Below are 17,819 nucleotides of genomic sequence, written 5' to 3' on the forward strand. Positions count from 1 at the left end.
TTACAAAGTAAATAGACATGATTTCATAGCTCGTTACATACCATTTTTGTGATTGAAGTATAGGTCGAATTCCAAAAATGTGTTGCTTGGAATTTTGGTAAAAATTAAAGTCATGTTTAAACTATAACGGACATCGCATAAATGTAATTTCCCACTCCAATTATTTTAAAATTGAAAATATAAATATCAAATCAAAGGGCAAAATTGTAACATTATCATTTTACAAAGTAAATAAACACTATTGCAAAGCTCGTTACATACCACTCTTGTGATTAAAATGTTTTGTTGAATTTCAAAAACGTCTTGCATGGAATTTTGGTAAAAGTTAAAGTTACATGTAAATTGTAACTTTAATTCCACCATCTTAAAATCGGTTCAAAGGGCATAATTGTAATTCCACCGTTTTACAAATTAGGTAAACATGGTTACATAGCTTGTTATATACCATTTTTGTGATCAAGGGTCGTTTACAAAAAAAATTTACCTTGTTAAGCGTTTATCAGTTCAATTACCTAATAATAAGGATCGATTATCTTATCTGATAAGAGAGAAGACAAAAATCAAGAGTCTCAGAGCCTGTTTGTTTTTTCAAAATTGTATTTTAATACCTCTGAAGTCTAATTTGGTCAGACGTTTGGGTATTAGAAGTGTTTTTTTAAAGAGCTTAAAAGCTCTAAATGTCATCTGAAATTTTAAGTGGTAAATGTGTCACTTAATATCTATTAATCCTATTCCACCTTCCGCCCTCTATCAAATAGTTCATATTTTGGGGTGGAAGAGACTTGTTAACAAAAAATATTTATCCTTTATATATTTTGTACAAGTTTGATCAATTCAGATTTCTGACTTTAAACATAAAAACAAACAGTATTACTGATTCAAATTTCTGATTTCAACATCACCTCTTATAAATCAGAAATGAAATCAGTAGTTCAGATTTCAACACTTCTTAAAAAATAAGGGGGCGTTTGGTTGGGCAAAATCCATCGGAATCTGATGAAATTGGAATGGTCAATGGAATTCTAATGTTTGGTTACACATGGAGTGGAATTGAATTCCAAATATTCCTAAATTTGAGGAATTCACCGGTCCTTAGTAAATGTGATGGAATTGAATTCCATTCCATCCATTAATGTTTAAATGACATAAATACCCTTCTACTACTATTAAACCCTAGCTGCTCTTTTTCATTTTTGTATTGTTGTTGAAAAAAAAAATAAAAAAAAATATCGAAGTAAGGGTATTTTTGTCTTTTTTCATCATTCGATTCCAATTCTGTTCAAACCAAACAGACAGATTCAAATTCATTAAACAGATTAAATTTCATTCCTGCCAACCAAACAATTGGTCAAACCTGATAGCATTCCATTTCAATTCCTTTCAGATTCTAATTTCTTTGACATATTTCATTTCTTCAGAAATCATTATGCGAACCAAACACTCCCTAAAAATAAGCGAGAATGATGAATTTTACTCAGTAACCGCTAATAAGTTATAAGAGCTTACCATTAACCTAATTTGATACCAGGAATGTTTCTCATACGATAAATAAGAGTGTTGACTTTTGTTCAACAATTATTTATCGGATATTTAAACGGTCCACTAAATGTTTTATTAAAAACTAAAAAGTATATTCTTAAGATTATGATAATAATAAAAAGTAACGTATTAGTTGTAACGAATAAATTATAGGAATTATGGTTTTGTGATGTTATTAATTTGGCGACGGACGGTTTAGCTGGTGGTTGATGGATGAGGAGGTGGTAAACGACGACGTAACAAACTTTTCGTCAGGTTAGTTGACTTGTAACGTACGTGCCCAAATCACGCATGCTTTCCCTCTGCTTCACTACCATTATTACAACTCTCCATTTCATGTCACGTGACATCCGCATGTGCATTTTGTGAGCTACGTGCTGACTCATCACCATTCACCCTCCACGTGTCATCTCCTGTACCTCCCACAGGGAACATATTACATACCTCACCTGTCTCCTTACGAACTAACATTTTGAGGGTCATTTTCACATTTTCTATTTTTGGGAATTATTAAAGGACTCTAGGGTTTAAATACAAAAATAATAAATTTGTGAAATAATTTGATTACCGGTAATTCCAACCGTTTTTATATTGAATCCGTTTTCGAGGACACCGATATAAAATGTATTTTTGGCTTACTCAACAGCTCCTCGAGGTTAGTAGGGAGCTGAGATAAAACATAAGACATGTCTTGTATTTAGACAAAATCATCTCACTCATTTACCAACTGAATTATACGTCATAGACAATAAATTTCATATTGATTATGTGAATATAAATTTAATTAAGAGGTGTAACTTATAAACTTGGGATCATGTGAGACCAGTCTGTATACCATTTTCAAACCAATAAACTGACCTAGGCCTGTAGATCCATTAAATTACAATCTAAATTACATGAGCCGAATTAAATGAGCAACGCACACAAAGCAAGTAGCATTCAAATAAATATGACATAACTGCATACAACTCTAAAAACTCGACATAGAGCAAAATTGGACAAATGTCCTTCGGGATTCAATGCGAGTCAAAAGCTCAACAACTCAATTGACAATTCAATAGAAGTCGTCATATACAATAAAACTCATTTAACCAACTTTTATGCAAACACATGTTTCAAAAGTATGATAAACTCAAAAACCTATCACTGGTTGAGATAAATCATTTTTCAAATGAAATCACACTATTTACATTTTGAAAATGTGTCGTAGCACCATAACATGTATCTACCCAAACAATTTATAAAATCAAAAAACCTCAAACGTAGACATTTTACAAGATCTATAAAATCAAATGTACTAAAACACAAATCTCATCAAATAAATTACACATTTGATAACCATCAAGTAAAATATCTTAAGACTTCAAATGAACATTTTCGTATGTACAAAGTTTTCACAAAACAACTTAAACTCACCTTGTTAGGATAAGTTAAACCTAGTTTCCAAAAATCAAGCTATAGCTTCCCAAGGTTGTAGACTTAAGATCCATGAGCAAGAACCTTTAGAAACCTTCTCAAAGCAACAACCAAGGTCCAGAGTGACTCTAAATGCAACCACAAGATCAAATCAACAACGAACCCAAGTTAAATCTCAAAATGCCCAAAATGCTTTTATCACCCAAATCTTGAGATCCACAACTATGATTCTTCAATATCCAATTTCTTCCTTTCATTTACCCCATAAAGCTTCTAAAACTCGGCCCAATAGTGCCAAAATCGCTTCATATTAGAGAAGTGGAAAAGAGGAGAAGAATGATCAAAACCCTAGCCAAAAAGGCTTTTAAATCGCACCAGACCAAATGGGTTGACTTAGCCAGCGACTTAGGTTGCGTGGCTAGTCATAGGTGTTCTACCAAAGGGTTGTGTAGCTTATCCTATGGCCCAAGCCGCATGGAAGGTCGTAGGAACCCTTTTTCAGCTGAAACCCTCTGTTTCCTTACTCGATTTGACTCTCACAGTTTCCAATTAGATTATCATGAAAAACCTTAATGATTCACCAACTCAAATATCGTTCCATAAGGTAATTAATCATAAGTGGAAGTTTGGAAATCACGACACTACTAGAAAACCAGGTATCAACGACGAACATCAGCGAGGGAAAACATCCCTCGCTGATAAATACCAAAAATACATTCCCTCGCTGATCCCTCTCCCTGATGAGACATCTCTTTGGGAGCAAAGTGTCGGAGGACGGAAGAAAGGCCGAATATTTGGTTTCGGGACCACCCAGGATCCCTCTTATGCTATGACGGGTAGATGTAGCAGTAACGGGTCATCATACGAGTCAAGAGCGGAGGTACGTTGGTTATATTGTTATAAACTTTCTCAWTACTAAAATTGCGAACAAATTAYTGATTTCGAAGAATATTGAATATTTACAGGTAACGGAGTTGAGAGAGAAGTTGTCAAGGGTAGAAGAGGAACTCGAGACCGAACGGAAGAATAGGGCAGATTTGGAGGCCGAACAGACCAGACAAGCTGCTGCATTAGCCCAACAGGCCGCATTATCGGAGCATTTTGCTGCGTKTATGCGGCAGTCAGGATAYGTTTTYCMACCTCCCCCACCTCCCGATAGTTAGATTGTATGTATTCGAAGATTAAATTGTATGAATTGAATATTTTAAATTGTATGAATCCATATTTTAAATCGTATGAATTGGTTACTTTGTTCACAGATTTGGTTTGTTATATATTATTATTTTCAGGTTTTTTATAAATAAATATAGGATTTATGCATTTTTAAAAAAATTATTTTTTAATTTTTTACAAATTAGCGACGGATTAGCGAGGGAAAATCCGTCACTGAAAGTGCTTGAAATTCCCTCGCAGATCCGTCGCTGAAAGTTCCCTCGCAAACCCGTTGCTGAAAATCCATTGCAAACCCGTCGCTGAAAGTTCCCTCGCAAATCCGTCACTGAAACTTCCCTCGCAAATCCGTCGCTGAAAGTTCCCTCGCAAATCCGTCGCTAAAAATTCCCTCGCAAATCTGTCGCTAAAAATTCCGTCGCAAATCCGTCGCTGATATATCCGTCGCATATCCCTCGCTAAAAATTCCATCGCAGATCCGTCGCTGATATATCCGTCGCATATTCGTCACTAAATACTTCCCTCGCTGATCCGTTGCTGAAAGTGTCCGTCGCAAATCCGTCGCTGATATCCGTCTCTGATCCGTCGCTGATAGCATTACCTACGACTGTTTGACCGACGGAGCATCAGCGACGGATCAACGACGGATTGCCCTTTCAGCGACGGATTTGCGAGGGAATTTTCCCTCGCTGATACTCTGCATTTTTGTAGTGCGGTGTTACAAAGTGGACAATATCTGAGATGTTACAAATGATATCAGAGCCGTATACTGGACTAGTGTGCCAACAAGGATACTTGGCTTCTAAAGGGGTGGATTGTAAAAACTCACACCGGTTGTGGAAGAGAACAAAGGTTGTCTAATAAAAGACTGACTACCTCATTTATCAGTCAACCGTGAGTCCGGGACAAAAACGGATAATTCTGGTACGTTTAGCCTGACATGTAATGATTTACTCGTTCAAGACAAATGTTTACTGACTCAATTTCTCAAAATACAAAAATCCGTTGTGTATTTTTGGTATTTAGTAATTTTAAGGATTTATTTATCTGGTTTTAGTAAACGTAATGATTTGTTTATCCAAAAAATATCCAAAACTTAATCACTCAAAATTTAAACCACAAGTTGGATTTTTATTAAGACTTTTCTCTAATCTATCTATATTATATCATAAAGCATTTGACAACAACTTATTAAAGCTTCATATCTAAATTCGTGTAACTAAACGTAGATAAACATAATCAAATAAAAGATAAACATATCATTTTAAATGAAAAAAATTAGAATATAATTAAGATAAAAATTATTGAGTTCTAACAAAATATCTAATTATTATATTTACAAAATATTATATTATTAAACAAAAAAAAATGAACTAAATAAAATACACAAAAAAAGAGAAATTTTAAAGTCATTTTGGTACTAATATCAATATTTTTTTTTCAATTTTTTATAATATCGACTGAGACAAAGAAAAAATGAAACATTAAAATTGAGATGTATTTTCACTGCATTAACGAATACTCTTCTAGTATTATATTATAAAGTAGTTTACTAAAAAAGAACAACCCCCTTATACAATTACTGTTATTTAATATATATATCTCTTAAAATTCAAGGTTACATGTAATATAACCTTTGAATCCTACTAAAAGGACATAATATTTTCTTCAAAAACTAACTTAAATTGCATATTTATTTTTAACTCCAATGGTTTCTTCTTAAATTTGGGAAGAAAATAACGAAAATTATTTATTTGTGTTTTAAAAGATAAGGAAAATGAAAATCAAAAAAATTAAAATAAAAATCCGTTATGTTTTATTCATGGTTTGTAACTGATTAGTAATTTTGTATATTTTATTAATCTTTTTAAGGTTTATTTTCTCTTTCCTTATCTTTCTTCTTGCGAGGAAAATTACCATTTAGGGGTTGTTTGTTTATATTTTAATAGTTTTATTAAGAGAACTTCTGAATCGTTAAGAGGTGAATATTGTTTGGCAAAAAAAATATGTCTCTTAATGGTTTTACAATCCTATGAATGATTTTGTATCATAGATCTTCCTTAACCATTAAGAGCCCTAATTTTATTGTACACAATTACCAAACAATAATATTATGAGAACACAATCAAAATCAAATTAATTATCTTCACGATTCATTTCATTTGCCATTAGAGCGCGAGGTTTTTGCCTCGTCGTTTTCTTCTATCTTTTTTCTTTTAAAGAAAAAGTTATGAGAACACAATCAAAATCAAATTAAATAAATTATATCAAAGAATAATTTTTTTTATTTAATATTATGTCAATATACTTTTTAGAATTTTTTATTTATATTATAAATTAGTAAAACATGTTCCACTAATATTTACAATTTCCAAAAAGATTTCAAAAACACATGTTTTTTATTTCTCAATCTTTCATTTCCTTAGTAGGAAAAAATTAAAAATTATAATATAAAATATTTATATTATAAATAAAATTTTGAACTAAACAATTACATAAAAAAAAAAGATAAATTACATGAAAAATTAACGTACTTTAACTTGCTATTTTGGTATTTAAGATGTAAAGTTTTAAACATGTAAGTACCTGAGTAAATGGTTGAAGCATTAACCGATTACCATGTTGATGTGACGAGTGATGTGGTACCCGGTTAATGTTTAAGCAAGTAATAATGCGTTGGATACCCCATCAGTCACCACATAAGCATGATAACCGGTTAATACTTCAAATGATTACTCGAGTATTTAAATGTTTAAAACTTTACATTTTAGGTACCAAAATAAAAGTTTTAAAAGTACGAGATTTAAAATAGGAATCAAGTTAAAGTACGTTACTTTTTCATGCAATTTACCTATAAAAAATGATAATTTTGTAATTTTTATTTTGATACCTATATAATATTTTTTATATAATTTATTTATTTAGTTTCCAAATTAGTCATCAACACTTGTAAGTTATATTTTGTTAAAATATAAATTATAGATTTCTTTAGTAAAAAGTTACATTTATCTTTTATTTATTTTTTTACTATAAAAATCTTGTATCTTCTTGAATAGCAAGAGTACACGTGATCTAAATTAGAGAAGGAAAAAGTAATTCGACTCCAACAATTTATTTATTTAAAAGATTTCATTAATAATTATATTATTAAAATATTCTAATAAACTTTCACCATATTTCCATTAAATAATAACTTTATATATATATATATATATATATATATACCCCTCATAATTAATGCATTTTATATCTAATAAAAAATTTAAATTTAAGACTTTTTATATCTATACTGTATTATAAAGTATTTGATAAAAACTCTTAAAAACTATTTTTATGCATGAAATACTGTTTATTAGTGCATATTACTTAAAATTCAAGATTGCAGGTAACTTGTGCGTAAGTACAACTTATTAAAACTTCATGTTTGAATTCGTATAACTAACTGCATATAAATATAATCAAATAGAGGATAAATATTTTATTTTAAATATAAAAAATCTAAAATATAATTAGAATAATCATTGAATTATAACAAAATACTTAATCATTATATTTATAAAAAGTTATATTATTAAACCAAAAATTAAAAAAAAATGAATTAAAGAAATACACAGAAAAAATAGAATTTTTATATAGTTAGTTTGATACTAATATCATTTATTTTTTATGATATATCTTCACATTTATATTTTATTCAAAAATGAAACCATTATCGTTTTCTCAAAACCACATAAAACCGTATTATACTATCGACTGAGATAAAAAAATAAAAAAAATGTTAAAATTGATTTGTATCTCGCTACGTTGTGCAAGTACCCCGATTTTTGTGTGGTTTTAATAGATTGAGAGCCTTTTGACATGTTATCAATTTAGGATGTTTTCTTACTCACAAAACACAAAATTTAAAACAGTTTTAGAGTTCTTGAATTAATACCATCTTTGTCGTATGTTGTTGCTATATAGCTACAATAGACAATTAAATGGTGATTAATGAGCTACTAATGTTGAAAATTAGCAATATTGATTCAGGGCATTTTATTAAAATGTTTCATGAGCAAAATGCATCTTTTAAACAATATCAGTGTTTATCAAATCAGAACTACCACAACCCTGTGTTGTTGCAACAATTTGGTAGCCATGACGGTGAATTAAACAATGAAAGAGCTACTAATGTTGAAAACGCCCTATATTGATTTAGGGCACATTATATCTTTCAAACAGTTTCAGGTTTTTACGAATTAAAATCATCTCAATCTTATGTTGTATCAACAATTATAATGACGTGTATCAGTTTAAGGTATATTTTATCTTTCAGACAGTTACAAGCTTTACGAATTAAAATCGTCTCGATCTTATGTTGTATTAACGATTGTAATAATCAAGACGATTACTTAGATGGTGATTTATGAAATACAAACTACAAATGTTGAAAGTGACATATATGGATTTAGGACGTTTTTTTTATTGACCTGAATATCCAACCCGCTATGCGAGCCGACTAATCCTAGGACGACCACCTGCTTTGCAGATAGCCCGGAGTCACCGCATTTGAATCTTCTTGGCCACAAGGGAATTTTTATTTCTCATTGGATTTAAACCTGGGACCTTCAGGTACTTTTGACCTTTGGAGTCAAGCTCAAACCAATCAGGCACCACCCTTGTGGTTGATTTAGGACGTTTTCTTAACACGTTTATGAGCGAAACTCATCTTTCAAATAATTTCAGGGTTTTTTTTTTCAAAGTAAAACTATCACAACCCTATGTTGTTGCGACAATGGTGGAAGACAGTTCATTAAATTGTGATTAATAAGCTACCAATGTCGAAAATGACTATATTTAACTAGACGATATTAATGAGATACCCTTGTTGAAATTGAAATATATTTAGGTCGATTGCATCATGGTGATCTGATCAGCATCGTGTATTAGGTTTCGACACCCGATCTTTTGAAAAGCTCATCCATGTGCGCTTTCTTATTTAATGAGATACTTTACAATCTCGAAACATAACAACATTTTCAGAAACCCTAACTCGTTACAAAAGTTTAACGACATTAATTAAATATTATAATCACGATAAATAATTATTTTAGTCTATGACCGATAAAAAACGTACAAGTTGCGAAACATAGTTTATTATTATTTAAAAAAAATATAGAGTTGAGATCATATGAAACATATTAGGTTTTATGAAATCCTTGAGAGAAAACAGGTATCGGATCTGATCATAAACCTCTTATTAGTCTCTGTCGTTAAGTGAGTCAAAAAATGTTCGTTTACAGTGGTCTTCTCGAAAGCAGGTTTCAGTTGAAGTTGTCGAAACTCAACTTTTTGGTTAAATATATAACTGATTAAAAAATAATCATATAATTGTAAATTATTTTTGGAAAATAAAATGGAAGACTGAGATTTGACTTCATTTTACCTCTCTTCCATTATCTTCTGAGTTCTGTGGTTAATTTCTGAGAAGGTTGTACGTACAAGCAGACAAAGCGTACAAGGTACAACATCGGGAATCACCCATGGATCCTGTCAACGCCGTTTGACTACTCTTTTCTTTTCTCAACAAACACTAAACGACAAAGCTGAGTTGGCACCAGGGTACTTTCGTAATTTACTCACACCCTTCAACCGCTATATAAATTCATCCAAATCCTTCGATTCCACGTCCGACTGTTCCTCACCCACCGAAATGAGAACTCGACGAGGAACTTCGTATCCTGTGGTCAACAACATGGCCGGTCGGAAGAGAAATGATCGGAGTGACGCCGGAGCTCAGATAGCGAACAGCCGGAAAAGGCTGAGGTCGTCGTCGCCTAGGGCACCGGTGGCTGCTCGATTTGATTTCTTTGATAAGCTACCAAACGACATCGTTCTGTCCATTCTTGCGAGAGTCGTCTACGACGCCACTTGTCCGGCCGATTTCCTCGCCGTTTCAGCAACGTAAGGAATCGGAATCGGAAATGTGAAAATTTTCGTTTGTTTTTAGATTTCTAGTTGCGAAAAGAATTTTGACTTTTTATATTGATTGGTGTGAAACAGGTGCAAAAGATTGAACGATTTAGGGTTTGATTCGTCTGTGTTATCGAAAGCTTCACCGGAAACCTTTGCAGTAAAAGCTAAGAAGTGGTCGGAATCTGCTCACCGGTTTCTGAAACGCTGCTCCGATGCCGGAAATGCTGATGCTTCTTACACATTGGGCATGGTCGGTTTTTTGCATCTCTTTATCTCCTGTTTTATAATTAATTATTTACATGTAATAAATTATGTTTTTTTTTCTGATGAACAGATTGAATTCTACTGCTTTCAAAACTGGTCAAGTGGCGCATCGCTAATGGCGAAGGCGGCGCTTGATTATCACGCTCCGGCGTTATACTCACTCGCCGTCATTCAGTTCAACGGTAGCGGTGGCGGAAAGAAGGAGAAGGACTTACGCACCGGCGTCTCATTATGTGCGCGTGCGGCTTATCTTGGCCACATTGACGCACTTCGGGAGCTGGGCCATTGTCTTCAAGACGGTTACGGCGTTCGTCAGAATATCCCCAAGGGCCGCCGGATTTTGGTTCATGCTAACGGACGTGAACTAGATGTCGTTCTTTCAAGATACCCGTTGGCAGTAAAGTCCGGCGAGTGGTTGAAGTGGAACCCCCTCAACCTCTACCGCCCTGAAAACGCCATGGTTGTAAGTTTTCCATTACTGAGTGATTTCGGATGGAACGTACCACCTCTGGAATCTCACCCGGCGAACCGTTTTCTTGCTGAATGGTTCGCCGTTCAGAATCCATCTCCTCTGATGCGGATGTGTTCTCACGCTGGTTGCGGCCGACCGGAGACTAGGATTCACGAGTTCCGGCGGTGTTCGGTGTGCGGCGTCGTGAACTACTGTTCCCGGGCATGTCAAGCACTCGATTGGAAATTCCGTCACCGGAGGGAATGTCGACCAAGGGCCAGATTTATGAACGCAATTCCCGGCGGAGATAATGTGAACGTTGATCGGGGAAATCAATAGCTGAAAAGATTAGCGGTGGCCGGAGATGATAGATGTGACGGAAACTGTGTCGGCGTGGAAAATAGTCAAAAGCCAAAAGTTCCGTTTAGGGTAGTTCTGGTTATCGGTCACATTCCCGGTAGCCGGAATCTGGTTTAGCAATTAGTTGAAGGGTAGCAATTTTGTATTAATGGCTGCTACTTCCTTTTTTAAAGCAAATTATTATATATTATAAAAAGGAAGTGTGGCTTAAATATTAAATCATAAATACATGAAAACATTAAAAGTTTATAGTCTTTTTATGCCTAAATGAAACATAGGAATGAATGTATGCTTTTTTTTATATTAGAAGAGTATTATCTGATGCAACGGCATACATCTTAATTTTAATATTTTTTTTATTTTTTTTTATTGATGTTATAATACGGTTTATGTGGTTTCAAGAAAAACGATAATGTTTTTATTTTTGAATAAAATATATATTTAAATATATTATAAAATTTAAAAAAAATATATCAATATTATTGTTGTGTAATTTATTTAATTCAATTTTTTATTATAATTTATTTTTATTTTTTAAATAAAAATAATAATTAAGTATTATGTTAGAACATAATTATTATACTAATTATATTTTAGATTTTTTATATTTAAAATGAAATTTTATCTTGTATTTAATTATGTTTATATGCAGTTATTCACACGAATTCAAGAATAAAAGCTTTAATAAGTTGCACTTGTGCATTATTTTCTTGTAATCTTGAATTTTAAGTAATATGCATCAATAAACAGTACTTCATATAAAAAATGGTTTTTAAGAGTTTTTATCAAATGCTTTATAATATAGTATAGATTATTTAACGGTAGTATAAATACATCCTTATATATTGTTAAACAATATATAATAGAACAAAGCAAATATCAATGTTTCACGTTTGACAAGACTTTTATGTGTAAGAGACATGAACAAACATGTTTCGCACCCACTCTATGGAACAAAGTGGAATTTTCAAAATAAAACTTAATTTTTTTTAAAATAAAAGCCAAATACGCCACCTCTTTACATTTTACTTATTATTTAAATTTTATTTATTTTAAACTTTCACTTTATTATCATCAAAACATTATTTTTTACGGTTTCTATATTTTAACTAATTATGTAATTGATTAAATAATAATGATAAAAAAATGTACAAAATAAAAATTAGAAAATGCACACATTTTTTTATTATAGTATCATTTTAAAGAAAACTTTCTAGTGATATATTTTATTTTAGCTTAATAAATTAATCAAAATATACAAACAATTAATTAGAGGTAAATTGGTTATTTTATCTGTTCTAACATGTTCAGTAAACAGTATCAGTACATATTTAACATTTGATGTGAGAACATAGAAGGAAATTAATTAAATGGTTGATTTTGATTAAGAGTTTTGTAGTTTTAATTTGATTCTTTTTATAACATATTATGAGTATTGAAAAGAGAAAAGAGATGGTATTTAGGTTTGGTTTCTTTTAAGTGAGAAAGGCAAAAGCAATAGACTTTGCACACATTAAAAGGCATCCAATGCCATTTATTTATCATTCTTCCCACACCTTTTTACCTTTTTATGTTGGCAAAAAAAAACCTTCAAATTTTAAATAATGTACCATATATATACACGTACATGTATAGATGAACGATCAAATGCAAACCACTTAATTTATACAAACCGTGCAAACCAGTCTCATCCGTCGATTTCATTATTTAATCTTATGACATTTTTTATGAAATTGTTTCATGTAATACTATTTTTTTGATGAAGTTGTTTCATATATAGTTATGGAATTGTTTCATATAATATTTAATGAAATTTTAATGAAACCGTTTTATGTATTTATCTAAAATTAAAATAATGAAGATGATAATATCCATGATTAACACCCTCCACAATAAAAATGATTAATCAACCTCTTATAATTACAAAAAAATGAACAAAATGAGAAATTATGATTGGTTGAATAAGGTTTGGTATAAATAACGTGGTTTGCAAAGTAAACCTCATCTATATATAAAATGTGTGTAATTGTTGCAAGTGATATAAACCAATCTCAATTGTGTAGATGATCAAGAGTGTAAATTGAATTGGTTTTCTAAATTTACTTTCAACCTCATCTTTAACTGATTCAATAACCGTCTTTAAAATTTTAAAAATAAACAAAATGAAGGGTCCATGTTTGATTTGTATGCAAGATCGGCCCTTATCTAGGGTGACAAGTGCCATTGCCCAAGGTAGCCTAGCCCAACTTCCAATAATCGTTAGTAGGCCAAGTTTCAAAAAGAATAAACAAAATTAGCGATTCTCGACTTCTGTTCTCTTTCAGTTCGTATCCATGCTGCATAACTCTTATCTAGTTGTCTCCCTCATTCCATCGCTTCTTCCCTAACAATGCCAGTCCCCAACCACACCTCCCTCTCAATCCCTCGTCTGATTTGAGTCCAATCTGATTCGGTCCTTGTGCCAAATCTGATTTGAGTCATCATTTGCCCTAGTACCCAGGTATTTTTTTTAATTAAGTGATTAGTAATTACAGATAACTGATAGAGGGAAACTGGATGTTTAGGGTTTGAATATCTATAAAAACGCACATGTTGTTATCAAATATTTAATGAATACCTAAAAAGGGGAGGATAGTCGTTAAAATGGTTTCTGAATATGTTAAAATTTTGCCTGCAAGTGGAAGGAAGCTTTTGAATGGGGTAACTATTGGAAGTCATTTTCTTTCTTTTGCAACTGCGATCCAATTTCAAACAGAAAGTAGTTTTCAATTGAAGAGTCGGTTTGCATTGTTGAAAATATGTTATGATCAAATGGCATAGTGAATCTATCTTTCTGTTGTAGTTTAATCTCTTTAGCTCTGGAGGGTATGGTGTATCTATACCTCTACTATGTGTTTTCATATTTAGGGGGTGTTTGGGATTGCTTATTTGGAATAGCTTATGTTTTTCTATAAAATCACTTATCAACTTATTATAAGTCAGAAGAGTTTAACTTCTTCAAAAACTTCTTATTACCGGTTTGGCACCGGTATAAGTTGTTCATCCAAACACTCAAAAGTACATATTAACAGTGTCACACTGGAATAAGTCAATAAGTTGTTTTTATAAGAAATCCCAAACACCTCCTTAGTCAATTAATGAGCATGACAAAGTAAGAAAGCAACTCAAATTGCGTAAAAATCCGATGTTGGTTTGAAACAATTGTTGCTTTTGATGTATGCTTGCGGGTTACTCCATTTGTTATCTAATTGATTAATGAGCATGCCTGAGTTTATCTTTCTCCACACAATTGTTACTTCTGATTGTATGCTTGATATTCTCAACTTGGACAAGTGATCACTGTTGACAAATTGATCGAATGGTGAGATTTCAATTTAACTATTTACTTGGATTAAAGACTTTAATTATACATGTCAGTTTAATTATAAAGTTACTATTTTACAGGTGATTCGTTCTCTTAACATTGTGTTGACTACCATACCTGGTTCACTTATACAGCTAGGTTACTGGTTGCATGCATTGTGCATCCATCATACCCATACTTCAAATTTACCGTTGTTCACGTTGGCATAAGTAAGTTTCTCTATTTCTCACTAGTTTCTTTCATGTATTAATGTTTGAGTTCCCTCAACTTTCAAAAAATGTTGTACTCTTCGTGGTAGAAGTCATGTCTACATATATCCCAACCCTCAATCCCCCTCCCCCTCCCCCTACCTCTGGTGTTACATATTGGTTTGTTTGATTTGTTTTATGTTATATACATTAATTTTGATCATTTATCACCTGAAGTGAAAATGAACCGCCTAACTTGACTATGTATCTCCCCAGGGCATCTAGAATCATAGGACCGGCTTTATTTGTATGGTTTGTAACAATTACATGGTTTTTATTTGAATCTCATATGTATATATATATACACACACACACACACACATATATATATATATATATATATGTGTGTGTGTGTGTGTGTGTGTGTGTACACACAGAGAGAGACTCATTCAAAGGAGAACTGATTAGTTTGTGGTAACCGTGAGATCCAATTTAACCACTCGTTTGAGATATTTAAGGAAATTTGTTAAATAAGCTAAAAGGGTAATATAATAATTATAGGTTTGACAATTAATCAAATTATTTAATTAAATTTTTTAGAAGGAAATTTTTTTATTAAAATTAGTTTCCTAGTATATCAATTACCCAATATACATTGTATTTTAAAGACGTTCGTGAATCAAAATGTATCATAGTGATAGCGTTCACAATGTTTCACGTGTTTCACAATGTATTTTCTTTGTTTTATGAAATGTATCATAGTATGCATTTTCGTTATTTTTATTGCTTTACAAATGGTATCACATGGTGCATCTTATATGTACATCTAGGTATTACAGTAAATATCGTTTGTAAGTATCACAATGTGTATCTTGTGTTCACATAAGGTTAATCAGAATATGATTCGCCGAATAGATTCTCCAGAGAGGAAAGATGAGATATGAGAGATGATATTTATAAAATTCCTAAAATACCTTTAATTAATATTTTAAGTTAAAATTACCAAAAATATTAATTTCATAATTTAACTTTTGATTTGTGTTTGAGATAAGATCTCACGATTAACACAAGGAAAACAGTTCTCATTTGATTAAGTCGTATATATATATATATATATATATATATATATAACAACTTAGATTTAATAAATATTGGTCTAAGTAAAAATTACAGGTCAATAACATATGTTTGACACATTAATTTTGAAAATAAACTAATTTAACACCATTTTCGACTCAACCCTTACAAATAGTCGATCCGTTCAACACTAAAAAAAGTTAAACTCCAACTATACGTTAAAAAAAACATTTAATGCTATATATTATTTAATATTACATTATTTTATTAAAAACATAATAATTATAACATATAATACAAAGTATTTAATTATCTATGTTTATTCAAATTTTATTATTTTAGTCATCAATTTTTGACTTCCATAATTGGAGGCCAAAAGAGCCATCGCTATTTTAGCGATCGCATTTACAGATGGGTTGGAGGCAGGTATGTTGCCCCTTCATTTTGTGTTATAGCCTTGGAGATGCTCTAAGGTGTATAATATGTAACGTAAGACCTATGAAAGATCATAATGGAAAAGTTACAGAAAAATAAATACTGCAATAAATACATATTTTAATATATATATATATATATATATATGGAACTTTCAGAAAATATTTGGAATATTACCTTCTAATTTAATCTGAAATAAATAATTCATCTACATATTATATAATCATTAGTTGTGAGATATTTATTCAGATATGCGATATCTTTATTATTTCAAATCTTTTATTAATTAAATACCGTGAAATTCTGTACAAACTATTAATTATTTCAAGCAATGCAAATCAACGAACTTTTGTTTCAAATAATTGTAATAAATGGTTATTGTATATTTTTTTATCGGTGATGATTAAAATTATGTGGGAAAATTTCTCATTTTTTGTGTATTTTTTTTATTCTTTTTGATTTAATAATATAATTTTTATAAAGATAATAATCAGGTGTTTTGTTAGAAGTCAACGGTTATCTTAATTATATTTTACATTTTTTATATTTAAAATGAGATATTTATCTGTTATTTGATTATATTTATTTACAGTTAGTTACACGAATTTAAACATGAAGCTTTATTAAGTTGTACTTAGGCACACTTTACTTGCAATCTTGAATTTTAAGTAATATGCATCAATAAACAGTACTTCATGTATAAAAAATGATTTTTAAGAATTTATATCAAATGTTTTATAATATAGTATAGATAGAGGAGTTTTAATTGTTTTGCAAAATTAGGATGGTAGACCCCACAACTATTATAAATAAATAACAAATTTTAATTACACCATTACCTTCTTTTTAGTTATTATATTATACCCTCGTCATATATTTTGTATAAATTTAATTATTGTAAATATATAACTAAAATAATTTATTATATTTAACAATTTTTTTTATAAAAAATATCATATAAATACTTTTAACGACATTCTTTTTATTTTCTTTATTTTTATATTACATTTTTATTATATTTTATGTATATGTTTAATTCTTGTAAATATACAGTCGATACCAATATTTGCATTTGTATTATTTTTATTTACATATAAAATTAAATCAGCTAAAATATTTAAAATGTCTAAAATCAATTCATTTCGAAATGTTTAAAATTGTGTAAAATCAAATCAATATAAAAAGTTCAAAAACCATGTAAAATCAAATCAACAAAAAGATATCGTGTGTAATCAAATCAACATGATTTTACTTGTTAAAAATGTGTAAAATCAATTAAGCTAAAAACATTTTTTTTATTAACCTAGATATCCAACCCGCTATGCGAGCCGACTAATTCCAGGGCGACTACCTGCTTTGCAGATAGCCCGGAGTCACGACATTTGAACCTCCGTGGCCACAAGAGGATTTTTATTCTTCCTTGGATTTGAACTTAGGACCTCTAGGTACTTTTGATCTTTGAAACCAAGCTCAAACCAATCAGACACCACCTTTGTGGTTAAGCTAAAAACATTTAAAATTATGTAAAATCAATTAAGTTAAAAACATTTAAATTTATGTGGACGATGCCACCAATCTGGTCATAATCGAAGAAATTGTT

At 30.9% G+C, this 17,819-nt stretch overlaps 1 protein-coding gene across 1 annotated transcript; it reads left to right on the forward strand.

Annotated features, from left to right (window-relative positions):
- The first annotated feature begins 9,817 nt into the window (after window positions 1-9,817).
- LOC112528409 (F-box protein At1g67340-like) lies at window positions 9,818-11,417 on the forward strand. Its single transcript, XM_025139430.1, has 3 exons — window positions 9,818-10,068; window positions 10,168-10,330; window positions 10,415-11,417. Exons 1-3 carry the CDS (start codon window positions 9,818-9,820, stop codon window positions 11,132-11,134), a joined length of 1,134 nt encoding a protein of 377 aa, XP_024995198.1. The 3' UTR covers window positions 11,135-11,417.
- The last annotated feature ends 6,402 nt before the right edge of the window (window positions 11,418-17,819 follow it).

This window comes from Cynara cardunculus, assembly GCF_001531365.2.
Source record: "Cynara cardunculus var. scolymus isolate 2C chromosome LG 15, CcrdV1, whole genome shotgun sequence".
NCBI lineage: Eukaryota > Viridiplantae > Streptophyta > Magnoliopsida > Asterales > Asteraceae > Cynara > Cynara cardunculus.